General features: G+C 35.7%; 1 protein-coding gene across 4 annotated transcripts in view; it reads left to right on the top strand.

Annotated features, from left to right (window-relative positions):
• The window catches only part of CACUL1 (CDK2 associated cullin domain 1), a 76,492-nt gene that overhangs the window by 41,536 nt on the left and 12,107 nt on the right, over positions 1 to 22,849 (top strand). For 3 of the 4 annotated variants that reach the window (XR_009220498.1, XR_009220497.1, XM_058544099.1), the window contains exons 4-6: positions 11,855 to 11,950; positions 14,348 to 14,450; positions 19,740 to 19,829. Coding sequence is in view for 1 of the 4 variants with exons in the window: in XM_058544099.1 (XP_058400082.1) it covers positions 11,855 to 11,950; positions 14,348 to 14,450; positions 19,740 to 19,829 (289 nt within the window). In the remaining 3 variants the exon portion in view is untranslated. The remainder of the gene's footprint in view (positions 1 to 11,854; positions 11,951 to 14,347; positions 14,451 to 19,739; positions 19,830 to 22,849) is intronic. The other variant, XR_009220499.1, reaches the window with a different exon arrangement.

Here is a 22,849-nt window from a genome sequence, read left to right as displayed (position 1 = left end):
CTCAGGTCGGAGGGTCAGCAGGGTGTGCAGGTAGGTCTCTTACGTCTTCCCTTCAGCAAGTGGCTTTTGCTGTGTATCTGAGTCGGGTCCAGCACACAGACAGTTTTTGTTCATGTCTTCCATTGGCAGCTAATCACCACCTTTTTGCTCATAGAGGGCCTGGAGTGTGCACGGACTTCTTCAGGTACTCCTGTCCCATCCTCAGACCTTGATAGGCCTCGCACATCTGTGCCATAAGGGTGGCTCTCAGATTTCTTTCACTGTTCTCAGTCATTCTCTCAAAGACCCACTGGAAACCCATGGAAAAAGAGAGTAGGTGTGGACTTCCATTGTGCTGAGGCTCCCAGGGATTCTCTACTGTTAGTTCACACTTGGCCTTTAATGATTCATTACATCTTCTCTTGTTTTCTTACTGGGGTTTATGGCTGCCTCACCAAAGGAGAAACAGTTCACGTGTCCTTTCTTTCCCTAGAGGAGCTTGTCACTCTTTGTAATTCATTTCACCTGGTTGGACATTGCAGATGTAAAATACAGTCACCTCAGGAATCTGATGAGCTCAAAAAATTGGTTATGTAGGTTAACCAACTTTTTCTTATCATAATGAGGGGACTGATGTTCTCTGGTGGCTTTCTAGTTTACAGCTAAATTGTCACTGGTGTCATGCAGTAGATGCCTTGTGTTGCATGGGTAATTGCTGCTCAACCTTCTCTTAATCCTCTGGACTTCCTTCCCATGGAGCTTCTCTCTTTCCTTTGAAGTGGTCCAAGGTAGAGGTTTCTAAATGCTTAACAGCTTCTGGGCCAGCTGTTTAAAGAATCCTCTGAAGTTCTCATTAAAAATATACACTTCTGGAAAGTTTGAGTTAGGACGTTGGAGTATGACAAAGGAATCTACATCATTAACAAGCCCTTCAGGTGATTTGGAGAGCACCATTCTTTGAGATTCACTGGCCTGTGGAAATGTACCATTGTTCCTGAACCTGGTTGGTCTCTAAGCAAGGAGTGGTGTCATTTTATGTTTAAATATAGGATAGCATTATTGCTGAAACCACTCAACACATTTGCACCACTGAAGTGCTAGTCTGGATTAGAAGTATCCACGTAAACCTGGATAATAGAAACAGCAAAACACAGTTTAAGTATCTAATGAAGGGGGATTGATGAAATAGACAATGGTGTGTGCAGACAGTCGTTAAAATTAGATTGTATAATGATAAAGGGAACAATCCAACAAGAGGATATAACACTTGTAAATATCTATGCACCTGACATAGGAGCACCTAAATATATAAGGCAGTTATTAGCAAACATAAAAGGAGAAAGACAGCAACACAATAAAAGTAGGGGACTTGAGCGCTCCACTTACACCAATGGATAGATCATCCAAACAGAAGATCAGTAAGGAAACATTGGCCTTAAGTGACACATTAGACCTGTTGGACTTAGTAGATATATATGGAACATTCCATCCAAAAACCACAGAATACGCATTCTTTTCACATGCACGTGGAACATTCTCCAGGATAGATCACATATTAGGCCACAAAACAAGTCTCCATAAATTTAAGAAGATTGAAATAATACCAAACATCTTTTCTGACCACGACGGTATGAAACTAGAAATCAGCTACAGGAAGAAAATTGGAAAAGCCACAAATATGTGAGATTAAACAAAATGCTACTGAACAATGATTGGGTCAATGAAGAAATCAAAGGAGAAATCAAAAAATACCTGGAGACAAATGAAAATGAAAATACAACATGCCAAAATTTATGGGATACAGCTAAAGCGGTTCTAAGAGGGAAGTTTCTAGCAGTACAGGCCTACCTCAACAAAAAGAAAAATCTCAAATAAACGATCTAACAGTGCACCTAAAGGAACGGGAAAAAGAACAAACAAAGCCCCAAATCAGTAGAAGGAAGGAAATAATAAAAATCAGAGCAGAAATAAATGAAATAGACACTAAAAAAAAAATAAATAAAAAAAGACAAAAGAAAAAAATCAATGAAACTAAGAGCTGGTTCTTTGAAAAGATAAACAAAATTGATAAGCCTTTAGCCAGACTCACCAAGAAAAAAAGAAGGCTCAAATAAAATCAGAAATGAAAGAGGAGAAATTACAATGGACACCTCAGAAATATAAAAGATTATAAGAGAATACTGTGAAAAGCCATATGCCAACAAATTGGATAATCTAGAAGAAATGGATAAATACTTAGAATTATATTACCTTCCAAAACTAAATCAAGAGAAAATAGAGAATTTGAATAGACCAGTCACCAGTAAGGATACCGAAACAGTAATCAAAAACCTCCCAAAAAACAAAAGTCCAGGACCAGGTGGTGAATTCTACCAAACATTCAAAGAAGACTTAATACCTATCCTTCCCAAACTCTTCCAAAAAAATTGAAGAGGAGGGGAAGCTTCCTAACTCATTCGCCGAAGCCAACATTACCCTGATACCAAAACCAGACGGGGACATCACAAAAAAAGAAAATTACAGGGGCTGGCCCAGTGATGTAGTGGTTAAGTTCACATGCTCTGCTTTGGCGGCCCAGGGTTTTCAGGTTCAGATCCCAGGAATGGACCTATGCACCGCTCAGCAAGCCATGCTGTGGTGGCATGCCATATACAAAACAGAGGAAGATGGGCACAGATGTAAGCTCAGGGCTAATCTTCCTCAGTAAAAAAAGGAAGATTGGCAATGGATGTTAGCTCAAGGCTGATCTTCCTCACACACACACAAAATTACAGGCCAATGTCACTGATGAATATCAATGCAAAAATCCTCAACAAAATACTAGCAAATTGAATACAACAATACATTAAAAAGATCATACACCAGGATCAAGTGGGATTTATTCCAGGGATGCAGGGATGGTTCAACATTCGCAAATCAATCAACGTGATACACCACATTAACAAAATGAAGAATAAAAATCACATGATCATCTCAATAGATGCAGAAGAAGCATTTGACAAGATACGCATCCATTTATGATAAAAACCCTGAATAAAATGGGTACAGAAGGAAAGTACCTCAACACAATAGAGGCCATATATGACAAACCCACAGCTAATATCATTCTCAATGGAGAATACCTGAAAGCTATTCCTCTAAGAACAGAAACCAGACAAGGATGCCCACTTTCACCACTCTTATTTAACATAGTATTGGAAGTCCTAGCCAGAGCAATCAGGCAAGAAAAAGAAATAAAAGGGATCCAAATTGGAAAGGAAGAAGTGAAACTGTCACTATTTGCTGGTGACATGATTTTATATATAGAAAACCCTAAAGAATCCACCCAAAAACTCTTTGGAAATAATAAAAGAATACAGTAAAGTTGCAGAATACAAAACCAACATACAAAAATCAATTGCATTTCTATATACTAACAACGAAGTAGCAGAAAGAGAAATTAAGAATACAATCTGATTTATGACTGCAACAAAAAGAATAAAATACCTAGGAATAAATTTAACCAAAGAAGTGAAAGGCCTGTACACTGAAAACTGTAAAACATTGTTAAAAGAAATAGAAGATGACACAAAGAAATGGAAAGATTTTATGGAAAGATATTCTGTGCTCTTTGACTGGAAGAATTGACATAGCTAAAATGTCCATACTTCTGAAAGCAATCTACAGATTCAATGTGATCCCTTTCAAAGTTCCACCAACATTTTCCACAGAAATATAAGAGAGAATCCTAAAATTTATATGGAACATCAGAAGACCCTGAATAGCCAAAGGAATCCTGAGAAAAAAGAACAAAGCTGGAGGTATCATACTTCCTGACTTCAAAATATACTATAAAGCTGTAGTAATCAAAACAGCATGGTACTGGCACAAAAACAGACACACAGATCAATGGAACAGAATTGAGAGCCCAGAAATAAACCCACATGTCTATGGACAGCTAATTTTCAACAAGGGAGCCAAGAACATACAATGGAGAAAGGAAAGTCTCTTCAATAAATAGTATTGGGGGGCCGGCCCCGTGGCTTAGCGGTTAAGTGCGTGCACTCTGCTACTGGCGGCCCGGGTTCGGAACCCGGGCCCGCACTGATGCACCGCTTCTCCGGCCATGCTGAGGCGGCGTCCCATGTACAGCAACTAGGAGGATGTGCAACTAAGATGTACAACTATCTACTGGGGCTTTGGGGGAAAAAAAGAGGAGGATTGGCAATAGATGTTAGCTCAGAGCTGGTCTTTGTCAGCAAAAAGAGGAGGATTAGCATGGATGTTAGCTCAGGGCTGATCTTGCTCACAAAAAAAAAAAAAAAAGAATAAAGGTGGAATCAACACATGGGATTTAAAAAAATAAATAAATAAATAGTGTTGGGAAAACTGGTAAGCCACATGCGTAAGAATGAAAGTGGACCATTATCTTACACCATACACAAAAACTAACTGAACATGGATTAAAGACTTGAATGTAAGACCTGAAGCCATGAAAGTTAGGCTCTTCGACATTGGTCTTAGCAGCATATTTTCAAGTACTGTGCCTGACCGGGCAAGGGAAACAAAAGAAAAAATAAAGAAATGGGAGTACATCAAACTAAAAAGCTTCTGCACAGCAAAGGAAACCATCAACAAAACGAAAAGACAACCTAACAATTGGGAGAAGATGTTTGCAAACCATATATCTGATAAGGGGTTAACCTCCAAAATATGTAAAGAACTCATCTCAACAAGAAAAAATCGAACAACCCAGTTAAAACATGGGCAAAAGATCTGAACAGACATTTCTCCAAAGAAGATATACAAATAGCCAACAGGCATGTGAAAAGATGTTCAACATCACTAATTATCAGGGAAATGAAAATCAAAACTACAATGAGATATGACCTCATGCCTGTCAGAATGGCTATAATTAACAAGACAGGAAATAAGTGTTGGAGAGGATGTGGGGAAAAGGAAACTCTCGTACACTGCTGGTGGAAGTGCAAACTGGTGCAGTCACTATGGAAAACAGTATGGAGATTCCTTAAAAAATTAAGAATAGAACTACCATAAGATCCAGCTATTCCACTGCTGGGTGTTAATCCAAAGAACATGAAAACATGAATGCGTAAAGATACATGCACCCCTACATTCATTGCAGCGTTATTCATAATAGCCAAGACTTGGAAGCAACCTAGGTGCCCATCAAGGGATGAATTGATAAAGAAGATGTGGTATGTACACACAATAGAATACTACTCAGCCGTAAAAAACGATGCAATCTGGCCATTTGTGACAACATGGATGGACCTTGAGGGTATTATGCTAAGTGAAATAAGTAAGAGAGAGAAAGTCAAATACCGTATTATCTTACTCATAAATAGAAGATAAAAACAACAACAAACAAACACACAGAGACAGAAATTGGATTGATGGTTACCATAGGGGAAAGGAGGAGGGAGGAGAGTGAAAGGGGTGATTAGGCACATGTGTGTCGTGATGGATTGTAATTAGTCTTTGGGCCATGAACATGATGAAATCTACACAGAAATCGAAATATAATGATGTACACCTGAAATTTATATAATGTTATAAACCAGTGTTACCACAATAAAAAAATAATAAAATCAAATAAAATTAGGTGGTAGAAATATATTTGACCTGGGAAATGTTGATGATTATAGCTGAACAATAAAACCAGATTACAAAATGTAATTCCATATTTGTTAAAACATACACACACACACACACACACACACACACACACACACACACACACAAAGAGAAGAAAATGTTAACGGTAGTTATTTACCAATGTTGGTAGTGGTTTTTTTTCTATAGTTGCATTTTAAATTTTTTAAAATGTCAGTGAACATGTGTTACTTCTGTAAAGATATGTTAGTGGGCTTGTTATGTTTATTAGATCCTTCCCTCCCTTCCTTTCTTCTTCTCTATTTCATTTTAACATGCAAAAGTCATTTCTTTGTTTGAAGACAACCAAAATGCCTTTGTGAACATAAAAGCACGTATTCTTAAATACTGTTCAGATTTTGTTTTGGTGGGTTGGGGATGGGGCATAGGTAGAAGAGAAGGGATATAAATATGAAATTGTGGAACTTGTTTGTATTTTACATCTGCAGTGTCTGATTTGGCTGCCACTAGCCACATGTAACTATTAAAATTAAAATGAAATAAATACTCAATTCCTTATTTTCTTTCTTTTTAAAAAAAAAATATTGTGGTACCTTAATTAATTAATTAATTAATTAATTTTGCTGGGAAAGATTTGCCCTGAGCTAACATCTGTTGCCAGTCTTCCTCTGTCTCTCTCTTTTTTTCTTTTCCTCCCCAAAGCCCCAGTACATAGTTGTATATTCTAGTTGTAAGTCCTTCTAGTTCTTCTATGTGAGCTGCCGCCACAGCACAGCTACTGACAGACAGGTGGTGTGGTTGTGCGCCCAGGGACTGAACCCCGGCCGCCGAAGCAGAGTGTGCCGAACTTTAACCACTAGGCCATCAGGGCTGGCTCCCTTATTTTCATTAAATACATTTCAAGTGTCCAGTAGCCCCACATGGCTAGTGGCCAATTGAACAGTGCAGATATAGCACATTTCCATCATTGTAGGAAGTTCTGTTGGGTAATACTGACCTAGATCATAGTATATTTAAGTTTCTTGGCTAGTAAAATTATTTAAACAAATCATGCTCTTCTAAAATTAATATACATCTAATTGGAGTAACTGACCAAGCTTCTTTATCTGGCTTTCAAAATTAAAGATAACAAGCTTCTGTTCTCCTTCCTTCCTGTGAAGGTTTGGTATGTATATCAAATCTGACCCTTCTTTTGTTGCTGTAAGGCATTTCTCACAATTTACTAACTAAGAAATATATTACACTTACTAAGGAATATACTCAGTAAGTAGATAAATATATATATATTATATATATTTAGATAAATATATAATTTATAAATTTATATAAATATATATTTATAAAATATATCTAAATATATATTTATTTAGTGATAGTTAGCTGGTTGGGTCTATAAAACTAGGTGCAAAAATTATTTTGTTTTTAAATAATGATACATAAGAATATTGTCTAGTTCTACCTTGTTTTAACTTTAGAATTTTTCTTTAAAACTACCATCTACAAAATAACATCTGTATGAAGTTATTCATTGCGACATTGTTTGTGGTAACAAAAGATTAGCAACAAGCTATTAATATGGGGACTAATTAAATAACTAATACATTCGAACACTGTACTTAAAGAAAAGATTTCTAAAAGAGTGGTTTGAGGAGCTCTGAGAGTCCCTGAAATTCTTTCAGGGGGTCTGCAAAATCAACACTGTTTTTCTAATACTATTAAGATGTTATTTGCCCTTTTCAACTATGTTGGTATTTATTCTGATGGTGCAAAAGCAATGGTGGGTAAAACTAGTGGTGCCTTAGCACGAATCTTCACTTCCACACACTTGCGATAGAAAACAAAAGCATTTCACTCAAGAATCTCCTAGATGAAGCAGTGAAAATTATTAATTTTATTAAATTCTGACTTTGAGTTGGCCCCAGTTGTGTGGTTTTGACTAAACTAGCTGGGTTCCACCCCGCCCCGCCCCATAGAACACTATTTTTATTTGACAGAATGAATGACTGACAAACTATGGTTATTTGGACTTTGTTGTTTGACCCATATTTTCTCAAAAATGAATGAAGTGTGTCACTTCAAGGAAAACAACTAACTGTATTTATTGCCAATGATAAAATTCAAGCTTTGAAGTGAAAATTAGAATTTTGGAAAACCTGTATCTACCACGATGACCTTGATAGCTTCCCGATACTTAAAAAGACTCTTCTGATGAGATGGGTGGTGGTATTAACAAATGTAATTTTTTTTAGTGGTGTGTAGTGAATTGTGTCAACATTTGGAACTTCTGTGTAACTCAGTGAGTCAGTATGTTCCAAATGACCAATTCGTGATGTTATAAAACGTCTGTATAAAAGATCAATTCAAAGTAGAAGATAGAACAATGGGTTTTAACGTAGTAGACTACAAAGAATTCATTGATAGTTTCAGATTTCATATTGCAACTAACCTTTAAGAAATGACCAGTTACCAAGTTTCAGAGAAAAATATCCACAATTATCTGAAAAGGCTATTAAAATACACTTTCCTTTTCTGTCTACATATCTGTGTGAGGGAAGATTTTCTTCATTTACTTCAACCAAAACAACACATCACAGCTGATTCAATACAGAAGCAGATATGAGAATCCAACTGTCTTCTATTAAGCCAGACTCTAAAGAGACTTGCAGAAATGTAAAAACAATACCACTTTTCTTACCATTTTTTTTTGAAAATTATTTACATATGACTGTAGTTTATAATATAAAATATGTAACTGGATTTTAACATTAAAATATGTTAAAATGCAATGAGTTTATTGTCATTTTAGAATGAATTAATACATATTTTTAAAACCCAGTTTTAATTTCTAATATGGTAATTATTGATAGATATAACCCACATTATAAGCAAAAGCTTTTTGGAATCTTCAATTATTTTTAAGAATTTAAAGAGTTCCTGAGACCAAAATACTTGAGAATCACTGTAATAAAACAGTCTCCAAGATACATTGTTAGGGAAAGTGCAGATCAGTGTGGTTGTATGTTAGCATTTGTGTGCAAAGGGATATAAATGGGATACTTATTTTCTTGTCTATACATAAAATTCTTCTGGAAGGATATAGAGAAATTAAGTGTTGGTTGGTTCAAGGAGGAAAGAATAAAGGGTAAACTCTACTCTAAACCCTTTTGAACTCATTTGAATTTTAAACCAGATGAATGCATTACTCATTAAAAAAAGAAGAAATGAAAACATTCCTACCAGCTATATTACAAATTGCAGGGAATCTAGGTCTGTTATGAAAAGTTGGAGCAAGTTTGGAGTTATGGTTATTTTTCTGGCAGCTTGCTTTTTCTTATTTTGTTTGAGAAGAAAATGAAGCTTGCTTATTTTAAGGGTAAAAAAATTTCATTTACTGTCCAAGCCAAATACATTCATTTTGAAAGAATGTAAATCAAATAGGTTGCAATTTCCCCAATGGCCCAAAGTATACTGGACTTAAGTTTTAAAGAGGAACAATTTGATTAGTTTTTTTTTTTTTTTAACAGCAGTTATTTCTAAGTTCCTAGTAAAGAGATTGGATTTAGTTTAGAAGGCTGTTATAATTTATAGTCCTGTCATTTAAAAGGTTTTGAATAAGTGGTGCATGAGATGTGGAAGTAAAAAGCTAAGTAAATGTTCTGACATTTGATTCTTTACAAAAAGTGCTTTTTAATACTCATAACCTTTGAGGCTTTGGGAATTCTTGAATTCAGAATAAAGAATTCAATTTTATTTATTCTGTCTGCTATTAAGTGTGCCTTTTGATCAATGTTTGTACTTTTAACTTTTGGATAGATAGTGTCCTTTTTATGAAAAGGGAAAATTATTTTAGTGCAAAAACTCTTCAGATTTTCTTTTTTTTCATATAATACTTCTAAAATTTATTTTTTTGAATACTGAAATATCATTTCCAGAGTTCTTTGAAGCAGTTTAGAGAAAGATATTACAAGTGATTCTGTTCATTAGTTATAATTAAAATTTTGCTCATAATGTGGAACCATTTTCTCCAATTTCTTTAGTTAACAAAGAATGCCTTTGGTAATGTTAATGGATTTTTCTGAAGTATTAGACAAGTGGGAAGCTAATTCAGAAAGAAGGTTACTTACTCTTACTAGTTGCATATACATGTATAATATTTGACATTTTCAAAACACACATTGTTTTCTTTGATTCTCAGCACATCTTGGAAGTAGCACAGTTAGTTGTTTTTCCTATTTTATATATATGGAAATTGAAATTCAGAGGGCTAGATGAATTGCCTAATGTCATACAGCCTTGTGAAATAGTAAATTAGCAATTTAGATTTAAACAAGGCTAGATTAGATTTAGATTTAAGCAAGTTTAGAGTTAAGCAAGACTGTCCTTGCAAAAAATGCATTTATCTATACCTACTATGTTCCAGGTTCTGTGATCAGCACTGGTGATGTAAAGACAAGACACAGATCTTGCCCTCCAGGGGCTTAGAGTTTAGTGGCAGAGACTACCCAGTAGGAGACGTGAATAAGTGCGATGGTGTCCCATTGAAGGGCCATATATCTCAGGTAGTTTTGAGGAACTGACACAAATCTTGAAGGATGAATAGAAGAAGTTAGCCAGGGTGAGTCGGGTTAGGGAGTGGTGATAAAGGCGTTCAGGTAGAAAATTAGTCAAAGAGGCCTGAAACAGCATACTAATGTTGTTTGGGAACTGTTACTAGTTCCATATGATCACTGTGCTGGATTACATGTAAGAAGGAGCAGGATGTGAAAGCAGAGAGGTAGACAGTGTGCCCTAAATTGGAAGTTTGAACTTTTTTCTCAAGGTTTCAGGGTGCTTAAAAAGGAATGTAACTAGATGGAAGGACTGAGATGGGCCAAGGTTTGAGTCTTGGTTCTTGGGCTCAATAGCTGTGGGACTGCAGTCAAGTGACTAAATATTTCTGAGCCCCAGTTGACTCATATGTAAAATGGAAATAACATTCAATTTGCAGGCAGTTAGGAGGACTAAGAAAAATAAATGTAAAAATAGCACCTAGATGCACCAAACCTGTAGATAAATACTCAAGAATGGAAGATGAATTAGAAGTAAGGACAGTTCACAACACATATTCTAAGCTTCTAAGTAGAGTTGAAAAAAATATGAATTAAATCTTATTTTAAAATAGTATTGGAACATTTAGACATTTCTAAAATAGCTTAGCTGAAATGGTTTTATAATTTTAATGTTTAAGTTTAATATTTAGGAATGTTTCAGTGTGGGATTTCTTTGTATCCTTGTTTGAAAGCAAGACTTTCTGTATATGATGTGGTTGTCAGGTTAGGAGACTGCCACGAGTAAGGCCTTGTGTAGAATCTGTTTGGTTTGCATGATGTTTTGTGCCATGCCCACCCCCCCAACTCCCTGGCTCAGGAATAAATTCTTAGCTGGAAGACCTGGATCTGTCACCTTCTTACACTCTAATTTTAGGCAAATTACTTGCCTATTTGTATGTTTCTTCAATATTAAAATGGTACCTAATTAATTTAGCTCTAGAGAATAAAATGAAATAGCCCATGGATACGTGTTTTGTAAAACACAGTATGTTAGTCTGCTTGGGCTGCCATAACAAAATATCACAGACTGGGTGGTTTACACAACAGAAATTTATTTCTCACCATTCTGGAGTCTGGATGTCCAAGATTAAGGTGCCAGCTGATTTGGTGCCTGATGAGAGCTCTCTTCCTGGCTTGTAGACGGCCACCCTCTTGCTGTGTGCTCACATGGTGGTTCCTCTGAGTGTGCAGAGAGAGACCAAGTTAATAGAACCGAGTTAGTATAGAACTCAGAATGTTACTGTGCCTGAGGTAATTATTAAGTCTGTGCCACTTGCTTGAGTTTCTCCCCGCACCCCCCCGCCCCATTCCAGGCCCAAATATAGTTTGGTTCCTATAGAAAATGTCCATATAGTTCAGTGATAATTTTTAAAATCATATTGTTTACCTTACTTGTGAATGCACCTTTTTACTCAGTAATAGAGCAAGCATTTTAACTAACGTGGTAAGGTTACACAGTTTTTAAAGACAGCTAAACGAAACCTCAGTTTTGCATAGTAGATTTTGGAGCAGAGATAGAAGTCTTAACTAAACTTCAGGATATAAGCCTCCTCCTTTTCTTTATTGTAATTTCAATATGAATTTTAGACTTCTGTTTGCATTTTACATTGTGGGGGAAGGTCTTTATACTTGGTTTCCCAGAGTGATAACGTTTATGTTCTTTCTTACAGGCCAGCCCTCCAGATCTCTATATTGAAAGGTTTAATATAGCTCTTGGACAATATATGGGAGCATTGCAGAGCATTGTGCCTCTTTTCATATATATGGTAAGTTAGAGCTGTTTCCTCCTTCCAAATACTTTACTTTATTGGTCTGAGCACAGATAGATGCAGAGTTAAGCAGGTTCTATTTTTATTTTACTATATGTTATGTTAGAAATGGAAATTAATCTATTTCAGTAATGTTTGATAGTGTTGACTTCGAAGAATTATTTACCCTTTTACTGTTTTAAAATTTCACGAATAACATTGCTGAATAGACAATTAGGCATAAATAATCAGCAGTTACCCAGTTAGCATTTATGTTATTTCTGCCATATGGAAGATACTGTGCTTAGAAAATAAAGATATATAAGAAAGAGTCCTTGTCTTCAGAAAGTAGAGAGTTAAGACACGTATGTAAAAACATGATGTATGATAAATACCACATAAGTCATTCCATAAAAAAGTAGAACAGTGAAATGTGCTTCCATTCTGATTTCTCTTTCATTTGGAGAATTATGCCGTGAGTGTAATTTGTAGTCTGTTGACTTTGTTGATTGGCCCCCTCCTCCTTTTAAATATATAAACTCATAGAATCTTAATGTTAGTGTTCCTGTTGAACAGAGGGACCGTTAGAAACCATTATCTCAATTCCTCTTTGTTTATTAGACTAGGGAATGGGATGTTTACGTTGATCCTAGCTTGTGTAGCATAGAGATTGCTAATGTGGAATACCAATTTTCAAAATGATTTATTCTCCATAAGATATACTTTATTGAAAAAAACAAAACAGAACATTAGGAGAAATCTGTATTATCAGCAGAGGACTGTTATTTAAATAATTTATGGAAGATACTTCAGTAGAAAAATACTCAGTTAAAAATAATGACATGTCTGTAGGTTATTTTAGAGAAAAATCTTCCCAAGTTACAACATAAGGTGAAAAAGCAAGGAGCAAAGCAGTGTGTAATATTTTTTCATTAGCAAGTGTTTTTTTCTTTGTTGGGGGGGGGAAAAAAAGCATATCCATGTATATGCAAGCAACGTTTTAGAAAGAATATTCAGAAATTTTCCCAGTGTAGAATGGGACCTTTGGGAATGGGACAGAGGGTGTGCTCTGGAAGGCTTCTTGTTATTGCATACCCTTTTGCATGATTTTCTTTTGTAACCATGTGCATGTTATTTTTATAATTTTTTAAAGAGAAAAATAAACTTGTGTTTAAGAATTGGGGGAATCGAGGGGCCGGCCCTGTGGCTTAGCGGTTGGGTGCGTGTGCTCTGCTACTGGCGGCCCGGGTTCAGATCCCAGGTGCACACCAACGCACCGCTTGTCTGGCCATGCTGAGGTGGCGTCCCGCATACAGCAATTAGAAGGATGTGCAACTATGACATACAACTATCTACTGGGGCTTTGGAGAGAAAAAGGGAAAAAAAAGGAGGAGGATTGGCAATAGATGTTAGCTCAGGGCCAGTCTTCCTCAGCAAAAAGAGGAGAATTGGCATGGATGTTAGCTCAGGGCTGATCTTCCTCACAAAAAAAAAAAAGAATTGAGAGAATCAGTGAGCAACTTGTTAACATTCCTCTTTGTATTTTCCACCCCTGTACATTGAGTTATTAACATTTAAACATGAACAAATACAATCTTTTTTGGCTTGCTAGTCGTTCTAATCAGGATGCTTTTGGCTGCAAGAAACAGAAAACCTGATTCAAAGTGATTTAAGTAAATAAGGAAAAGTATTATCTCTTGTAATAAAACTCCAGAAGTAAGGCAGTCTCCCGGGTTGGCTGAGTCTGTGGTTCAACAGTGTTACCAAGGATTCAGGTTCTTTTTTGTCTCTTTGCTGTATACAACGTCTGTTTCATCTTGTTCTCCTCATGATTGTAAGATACTTTTCACTCAACCTAGGTTTCTCTCAGTCTGATTGGGCTACCTTGGGTCACATGTCTACCTTTGAACCAAAGACCATGTGTAGGGAATGCCATAAGCTGAATGCCTTAGACTAATCATTGAAGTGGAGTGTATGTTGGGGAGTCAGCCAGCATATGTCCACTGTCTGCTTTCAGCCTAAATCATTGATAAATCGTGTACTTTTCATTAGTGTTTCCCGATATTGCCTTTACATGTTGATGATGTATTTTTAAAGGGCATGGTAAGTGCATGTCACACAGTGTGGTTCATATGTCTATACATCCCTGTCTAGTTAATGTTGGGTATCCTCCTGTGTTCTTTTGAAGGTGTATGGTTCATAGCATTTTATCATTATGTGCTTTTAACCTCATGCCAGAAAGACATGTAACTAATAGTGGCAGGGTTTTTGTTTTTTGATGTTGGGTTTTTATGTTTTAATTAATGCCTTCATGAATTGTTTCCTAAAATAATTTATTTTTTAGTGCTTTAGTTCATTAGACTAGTCATTTCCCTCTAATTGATGCACTGAAAAATAATTTATTTCCTTTTTCAGAATAAGTTTTACATCGAAACCAAGCTTAACAGAGACTTAAAAGATGACCTTATAAAGCTGTTTACGGAACATGTTGCAGAAAAGCACATTTACAGCCTAATGCGTAAGTAATTCAACTTACAGGGGTGAGATAACACTAGCAATGATCTTTTTTTTTTGATCAGAGAGCATTGGCATATAAACCCCAATGTTAACGTCTTCTGAATCACATAGCAGGAAGTGTTGAAGCCCAGTTCTGCTGGGAGCAGCTTTGCCAGGTCATTGGACAATGCCTTTTATCTGGCCTAATGCTGGCTGCCTTTTTTTTTTCCTGACAGGTGGGGGAAATATTATTAAGGGATTCGCCCCCTATTTTGTTACTGGTCACTCTAGAAGGAGTGCAGTGTTATATCTTTGAAATGGTAGTGCAGAATCCTCTCTGATTTTTACTCTTTAGTGTAGAAACTCTTCTCTAGTCTGGCTCTATATTATTGACTGTGTCTTTGGTAAGCTTCTTAGCCTCTGATACTGCGTTTTCTCTTCTGTGAATTGGGATTTGTAAAATGTTTAACGTGGCTATGTAGATGATTAAGTAAGCCGGTCAAAGTGCCAAGTTCAGTTAGTTTTTCCTCTTCCCCTGTTCTCAGGCCCCTGCCACCTCACAGAGGTGGCATCTTATCCAACCTTTCCACAAAGAATATACCTCTCCAAGTGGAGTTTAGGATGTCGCTACAACCTACTGTCACAGCATCCTTTAAAAGCTTATGTTTTATGCAGTTATATCATCAAGTCATTTTTTAGAATGTGGCACATATTTGGATGTACAGTATGTATTTTTTACTTTCCTAATAGTCATAATTAATTCCTACCACAATGAACTTTTCCGCAATTGACAAAAGGATTGTTCTAAGCCTTACCACAAACTCTTTTTCGTTTTTGATTTTTAAATTAAGAGAAGGAATTGTTAAAATTGGGCCAGTTTATTTTAGAAAGGCAAGGTTTTCAAATAATATTGTAGATGAAAATAATATGGTCATTATTGTGTCCCGAGGAAATTCCAGAATCAGAATAGAGGCCTAGCATCTTGGGAGTGTGACTTTTTTTTTAAAGCCTGACCAAATATTTACAAATATCTTTTAAACATTATCTCATGAGATATTTCAGCTATTAATTATAACCATTTGAGTATTATCTCTGATGTTAATATTGTCTTTCGCTTTTATTGTAAAATAGAGACCAGCATTTTAGAGTCTTTCCTAGTAAAATTCTGTAGAGAAATGCTGCTATTTGGTGGAGAAGCTTGTTTACTCTGTAAATATGTTTTTATATTTGTCATAAATTTGGAAATCACTTTTATTGGGCATATACAAAGAGAATATTCGAAGGGAATATAGTAGTCCAAATCTGGTGAGAGAAAACAAACACAGAAACATACTTCTTCCTTTCGTTTTTTTATATGGTCTGATTTTCAATAAAAATTACACTTAAAGGTGGATGTGCCTGTTCTTTTCCAAGTAAACCGAAAAGGCCGTTAAGCTTTTGTAAATGAGAGAAAACTGAGTTATCAGGTATTTATTGAGCAATTACCAGGCATTGTGCTTAGAGTAAGGGACACAAAAAGTGACCACTGGCATCTCTACCAGGAAGGAGTTGGTTTGGGCTCTGTAACAGCAAGGGACTCTGTAAGTGTTTAATAATGTTATGTGGATGATCATCAAAAGGATTTTTTTTAAACGCACACACACACAGTGCTTACTCTGTGGTGTAGGACCTGTTCTAGGTAGTTTACAAATATTAACTTATGTCTTTATTATAACTCTATAAGGTAGGTACAGTCATTACCTCCATTTTATAGGTGGGGAAACTAAGGCATGGGGAGGTTAAAATTAATTTAAACCAGAAAAGCACAACAGTTAAGGATCGATGTCTTGTCTCTAGTTACATATTTTCCGGTACTCACCCCCACACTCCAACAAAACAAATAACTACTCTCAATTTCTATGATTTTTAAAAATCTGATCAGTAATTTCCTTCTTGTGGCTTCAGATACATTTGGAAATGCTAGTGTTTCATTTACTATTACCATGTAACAAATCACTCCAAAACCTAGTGGCTTAGAATAACAGCTGTCTTTTATTTTGCTCACAAATCTACAGTTTGGGCAGGGGTTGGTGGGGTAGTTTATCTCTGCTCTACTCTGCATTGGCTGATGCAACTTAACCAGGAGTTGGGGACTTTCAAGATGGCACACTCAAATGGCTGGCAAGTTGTGCTGGATTTTGTTTCCTCTCTTGTGTCCTCCAAGAGTGAGCGTCCCAAGATAGAGGAAATGGAAACTACCCGTTTCCTAAGTCTTGGGCTGGAAACTGGCACTGTGTCACTTGCTGTATTCTGTTAGGCAGGCAGTTATAGAGCCCAGATTCTAGGGGAGCGGATCTGGACACACCTCTCATTGCCAAAAGAATTTGCGGGCCATGTTTTAAAACCAGTACAGCAGGGCAAAATGAACACCCTCTCTGCTGATAAATAATTGGTACTTGAAAGCGCCGTACTAGCAACTGTTTCATGAATGAAGACAGTGACTTCCCACTGCAGATAAAGCTAGTTTTCTGTCATCTCTCCATGGTATAATCATTTTTTCATACATTTAAGCTTATAAAATGGCGTCTACTTTTTGCTGGTAGTAAACTTGTTTTCCTTTGAAATGAATTTTTACTTTGCATTAAACTTTGAAAACAGCAGAAATACTAAAATCTACATTAATCCAGGTTTCTACATTATGTGGTATTGTTGTGTTGATGATTCTGAGCAAATATGACAAAATGGGTTAGTTAATGGTAGAACTTTCCTGAGAAAATGTACTATGTTGAGTTGCAGTAGAAGATTTATAGTTCAGTTTGCACGGAGGGTTTTAAATAATTACATTTCAGTTATTATCCTTAGGAGTTATCTTTTGTGTTTTAGTTCAGACCCTTGTAGTTTGAGATTTTTTGAAGTCAAGACTATTTTTAGTTTTAGTTTTGATTTTAAGAATTGCTTCTCAAATTAATAAAGGAGAGAAGGCCCTGGGCAAGCTTGTAGCTCTGAGGAATAATTGAAAGAGCAGAGGAGCTTGGTTCTGGTCCCAGTTCAGCTATTAAAAGCCGTGTGACTTTCAAGAGGGCACTTAACCTCTGTAGACTTTAATGTCATAATCTGTAAAGGAAGAGATTAGCACTAGAAGTTCTCTAAGGTCCTATTCTAGTTTTAAAACTGTTGACTTACTGACAGTTGACCCTCAGTGGATTATTGGAAGGTCCTTGTTTCTTTTAAATTATATAATTTTTGGAAGAAAACTGTTACTACGGGTAAAACTTGATTAGTACCAGTTTGCATATAAGATCAGCATTTCAGTGATGGCGTGGTGAAGTAGAAAGAATACAGAATTTAGAATGAAACACAAGTTCTTGGGCCTCTTCTGCCACCTGTTAGTTCTGTGACTTTAGATGAATTATTCAGTGTTTTTTGTTTTGTTTTTAGCCTCAGTTTCCTTATCTGTAAAAAAAAAAAAAAAAAAAGGGTAGATGATGATAAAGCTTGTGAGAAAGTAAATTCTAAATTAAATAAAGTTTCTGAGAGTTAAACATAAGGTAAAGTACTTAGGACCTGTTAAATACTCAATAAATATTTTTTTTCCTCTCTCATGCTACTGTTTCCCCCAGAGTCCCACTTCTTTTTCCTTAAAAGGGGAGATCAATTAGAAAATCTTTTAAACACTGTTTTCCTCAAAAGAGTTTAGGTAGACAGGATTTTAGTGAAATGTTATCCTTCTCAACTTTAATAATCTTTTGTTATTGGATATAATTATTTCCAATTAATTCATCCCAAATTAATTTATATACATTTTATGTATAATTTAACCTGTGAATTTATGATTTCTTCATAGCTGTCAAATTTGACGTAGGTGATTATAGTTATATAGGGGTTGTTGGCAAATGTATATATTTGACCACATGATGAATGTGTGGTTGAACGTGAAGAGTTGGTGAGAACAAGACTTACTGAAGGCCGGAACGACTGTCAAAAAGTATGACAGTGGATTAATAGAGCCTGGGTTTTGGGTACATGTTGAAATTAGAGAGAACCTCGAGTAGAAGAGAGTCTCTGAACCTCAAATTTAGAATTTCAGTTTTTAAACATTGCATTTTAAAACAAGATTTTCTGCAGTGCTTAACATTTGTTATTCTTAAAATTTATCTATGCCATTCAAAATTATAACTATCTACTGATGATAAAATCAGAAGGATAAACTTGAACAGAGCACCTCTGGCCTTCATCATACAAAGTCAAATGTAGCTCACGTTGTATGTTTGAAACCGTAAAATCATTATAGGCCAAGTGAGAGGGCGTTCTCATTTTTAAAAAGGCATGGACAGACAAAAAACAGGTTACACGATTTTACAAGCCTAGCTTAGAGTAAAATTATGCCAAGTTTTATGGGTTTTTGGTTAGTAAATTACAGGTCTTTGAGAGAGAAATTAAAAATGAACTCTTTTGAGTCAGTAATATCTGTTATGTCCACTGAATAATGGAATTTATTTGTATCTGTTAATGATGTTGTCTAGAGGAATTATTCCTATCCATTTAAAAATGTTGTAGTAAAATTTTTTTGTGGCAGTAGATAACCTAAAAGAAAACTGACTCTCTTGTCACGTTCTGTCTGGGCCACGTGGTTGCCAGAGTCAGGAAGGTGAGAAGGATGAGCTGGTGTGATGTGTTGCCTTTACCTTTAGTGAGAAAAGAAAAGGATGTGCAGCTGTAGCATTTGGGAAAGTGAGTTTCTGACTCTGATCACAGTTACTGAAACTACTAATAACGTGTGTTTCAGAAAACTTCCAAGAGCCTCAAATATGGTGATTGGGGGAAAGAGAAATGATTGAGTGAGTTAGAGAACATTTTATTCCCCAAATGTGTAAATCTTTTGAGTCATGAACTTAGTGGGAAGCACTTTCAGTGCACTCGCTGAGTACCAGGAGTACTCGTGCTTTTAGAGAGCTTTACTTACTTACTTATTTTCAGAACCTCCATGAATTGAGTCATTTCCATTAGTGTGTCAACAGCCGTGCTCGTATTTACTTGTTAGATCGAGCTACTGCATCGGATTTTTAAGTACAATGATGTACACCTGAAATTTTTGCAATGTTATAAACCAATGTTACTGCAATAAACAAAAAATTAAAAAAAAAATAAATAAAGAGGTTTTCTATCTGTCTAAAAAAAGTCTTTAGTGTATGATCTCTGGTTTGTTCTCTCGGGCTGTTCTTTTCTTGTACTTGTTGACCCTTCAGTCTTTGGGAGAAATAGTAATAGGAAGGCAAACCTTGACAATCAGAGTTACATCATTTTTATAACCCACTTTCTCATCTTATTTCAGCTTTACTTTTAGAAGCCCAGTCAACACCATTTCAGGTCACACCTTCAACTATGGCAAATATTGTGAAAGGCCTGTACACTCTCAGACCAGGTAAACATTCATCATTTATTTTTGGGTGGGACTTGTTTGTTTCTTTATGACAGTTCCAGCCTTATCCAAGAGAACATTGTTTCTCTGTGTGTTTTCTGATGCCTAATGGTATTTGGATTTGCTATAGCAAAAAAGTTGAGTAGAAACTCATCGTTGTGAAATGTAAACTCAGGACTCACTTGGAATCCTTTCTCTACTAGTGAAAACCGACTACTTTGGGAAATACAAGAAATAATTTATAGGAGACACTTTAGATAAAATTGAATCTCATGTCTGACCTTAATCTCTGTCTTTTTTGTTACGGGGTTTCTCTTTCACTTTTACCCCACACTGCAAATATGCACAGGCATGCACATTCACAACTCCATCTTAGGCCTGTTATGTAACTTGCAGGGAATCTAGAAGTGCTGGTAAAGTTACGGTCATTTCATAAGGATATTTCAAGGAAAGATATAGTCAGGATGGCAGAACCAAAAAATCAAAGGTCTGTGTTCAAAGGCTTGGTTTGTAAATTATCTTAATGTATCAATCTTAGACTAAAAACATTGTGAATTTAAAGGAATTCCAAGATACTTTTGTGTATATCTTCCTATTGTAAGCTAGAACCTCAAACTTGTCATACAGTTGTCAAGCCAATTAAAAAATGTTCATGGGAGAGAGATTGTACAAGTTCTCGAAATAGAACATTGTTCTAATCCGGAAACACAAGAGATGGTTTTTTGACAGTAATTACCTTTTTGTGAAATTCTTTTGTCATTTGAGAATTAAATGAAATAAAATAAAATGTGATCTAAAGAGCTTAACACAGTACCTGATAGTATAATAAGCATGCTAACATTAAGTGTTGTTATTACTGGCTGTTTGGGTCCAACGGTTATTTTATTTTAAGTAATTGATGGCTTGATCATTTGCTTAGTTAGGTATGTCAGAATTTATCTTGCTAAAATAGAAACCTAGTGAAAACGGTGGTACTTGAGATAGACTGTGATGTCAGAGATACTTTCTTTCTCATGCTACTTTAAACAATTAGTGACTTCTAGAGTATTCAGATTTAATGTTAAATTTGGATCAGGTCTTGCTCTTGTTATAACTTTTTAACAAATTATTCATATTAAGTAGTTACTTATATAAAAAATATTCTATTGCATGTGTCCAATAAACCAGTGTTTTTCTAGCGTCTCAGAATTTTGAATTTTATTTTACTAAATGTGTTGAAAATGGCTCGTAAATTTTTCTTTTAGTGCTAGGTTATGAATGATTTTTTTTTCTTTTATTAGGCATCCAAGTGCAGTATGACAAATTTCTAAATTCTGCCTTCCAAGCAGGCAACTTTGTCATAAGCTCTGGCTTTTATTATAAGTAACAAAATTGCAGAATAAAACTAATCACTGAGGGTGGAAAAACCTATAGATACATGTTTATCTAAATGCTGTTTATCCAGGTTTGAGCTCTTTTGTAATAAGATTCATACTACCTGTGAGGAGAATTCTGTATTTGAGGATTGTCCTTTTAAAAGGTGAATTTTTGTCACAGGCTAACCTTTTGCTACCTGAGGCGTTTTCTGAGATACTATTGAACGGATTTTTACATTTACATGTCTTGCCAGTACCCATTATATTCCTGGTTTATTAAAGCAGTTTTATTCATCTGATAAATTTAGGTTAAGGTATTTTAAAAGTAAAAGTTTCTTTCATTGCAGTGGTTCTCAAGTGCTGATTTTTGTATAATGAATGCATCTGAATCACCCAAGAAAGTTTTTTAAACTCTAGATTCCTGAGCCCTAATCCTTGGAGATTCTGATGGCTATTACCATTTTTGGTGTGTTTCCTTCCAGTCTTGAGAAGCTCATTTTAGAAATAGTTCCAGTCATCCCATCCTGCCCTTCTTCGTTTAATACTCATGCTTTTCTTTGTTTCTTCTTCTTTATTTAATGACTGCCTGGGGTTCCATAAAATGGCAGATCGCTTTGACTCCTGCCAGCTCTGATTGGTTAGTGGTTAGTGGTTCCCCGGAGCGCTGTATTGAGACTCTTTCTAAAGCCATATTTGAGCTGAGCTGGAAGGAGGGACACTGTTGAGAACATGTTGCCATGAGTTTGTACAAGGGGTGAGTGGATGGCCTTGTGTCGTTTTCCGTGCTTGTTTTTTTGCCATCTCTAACTTGGCTATTCTCCTGTTGGACATTTTTTTACCTACCAATGACCCAGCATTGCACCACAGCATTTAACATGTTTTTTTCAGATTTAGAATTATTTACTCATATTACAGTTTTTAAAGTGAACTCACTGGATTAGATAGAGCATTGACATTTTATGGTTTTTGATATATACAGTCAAGATATTTTCCAAAAGGGAAAATTTAAGAGGGCTAGGTTAAAAGAATCCAGAAGGGATAACAGTGCTGCATTAGGCCAACCAACAGGGAGGGCGATGCTGGTTTCCTCACACCCCTGCCACAAGTGAGCAGTGTGTATGTTCAATGTCCAATGAGGAGGGGGAAGGGAGTGCGTTTATTTTAGCCTGAGTTTTTCTGAATATTAACAAGGCTGTTATGTATTTTTTCTTGTGAATTATTTAGTCCTATCTTTTACTTATTTATTTGGTCTTACTGATTTGTAAAAATGCTTTATAATAAAAATACTAATTAATCTCTGTCATGTCTGCTACAAATATTTTCCTTAGACTTCTCTTTGCCTTTTTATTTATGAATGTTTATTTTTCTTTAGATTATTCTCTTGATCTTTTATATTTTTCTTAATAACCATTTAATTCTCTTTTCTTTTACTGTTATATATAATTTGCTGTGTGATTTAACATGGGTCAAAATAGGTTTTTATTTCGAAAGTACTTTCCAGTTATCTGCAGCATTATTAAATGGTCAAACCCCCATTTTTGTGGTACTTCTTTTTTTATATCTCTACTTGTTACTACCTGTACTATTCTATTCTTGGGCCAGGATATTGTTTTAATTAATGCTTAATAGGGCTAGTATTTCCACCAGGCGCCTTCCCTCCAAGTCCCC

Source organism: Diceros bicornis, chromosome 6 (genome assembly GCF_020826845.1).
Source record: "Diceros bicornis minor isolate mBicDic1 chromosome 6, mDicBic1.mat.cur, whole genome shotgun sequence".
NCBI lineage: Eukaryota > Metazoa > Chordata > Mammalia > Perissodactyla > Rhinocerotidae > Diceros > Diceros bicornis.
The sequence above is the reverse complement of the archived record's forward strand: the minus strand, read 5'-3'. Positions and strand labels throughout refer to the sequence as shown.